At 64.0% G+C, this 431-nt stretch overlaps 1 protein-coding gene across 1 annotated transcript in view; it reads left to right on the top strand.

The window, feature by feature from the left end:
• SLC6A7 (solute carrier family 6 (neurotransmitter transporter), member 7) overlaps positions 1–431 on the top strand; it is a gene marked incomplete at its 5' end in the record, with an annotated part of 7,574 nt that overhangs the window by 6,992 nt on the left and 151 nt on the right. The window contains 2 exon segments of the mRNA XM_010151876.1: positions 368–428; position 431. The exon segment at position 431 is cut by the window's right edge and continues 151 nt beyond it. Of these exon segments, the coding sequence (XP_010150178.1) occupies positions 368–428; position 431 (62 nt within the window).

Raw genomic sequence — 431 nt, 5'->3', positions numbered from 1 at the left:
CAGCCATGGGCATGGTGTCATGGCCAGGATCACCTTGGCTGAGGCTAACCCCTTGCCTGGGGGGCTCTAACTCCACACCACAGGTCCTACAATATCCCTTAGCTCCTGCAAGCCCTCCCCACCAGCACCCCCAGACCATAATACCAGCCCACAGCAAGGCACTTAAACAGAGCTGCCTTCCCAAAAAGTTTCAGGACAGGCTGCTGGCCCCACCCCATCCTCATCAGGGGCTCTTCCAGTCCCTCAGGTCTGGCAGAGCACCCTATCCCTGGGGAGGCGGGTGAGCTGCTGGGTGGGGGCGCTGGCCGGGGACCGGAGCGGGTGCCGGTGCGGGACTCCTGTGCTCCCTCTGCCTGTCTCCTCGCAGCGAGTCCAGCAAGCCAGCCGTCCCGCCATGGACTGGGGTCCATCTCTGGAGGAGAACCGGACCG

The sequence above is a fragment of the Eurypyga helias genome, unplaced genomic scaffold (genome assembly GCF_000690775.1).
Source record: "Eurypyga helias isolate BGI_N326 unplaced genomic scaffold, ASM69077v1 scaffold19375, whole genome shotgun sequence".
NCBI lineage: Eukaryota > Metazoa > Chordata > Aves > Eurypygiformes > Eurypygidae > Eurypyga > Eurypyga helias.
This window is presented reverse-complemented; position numbering and strand designations above follow the sequence as displayed.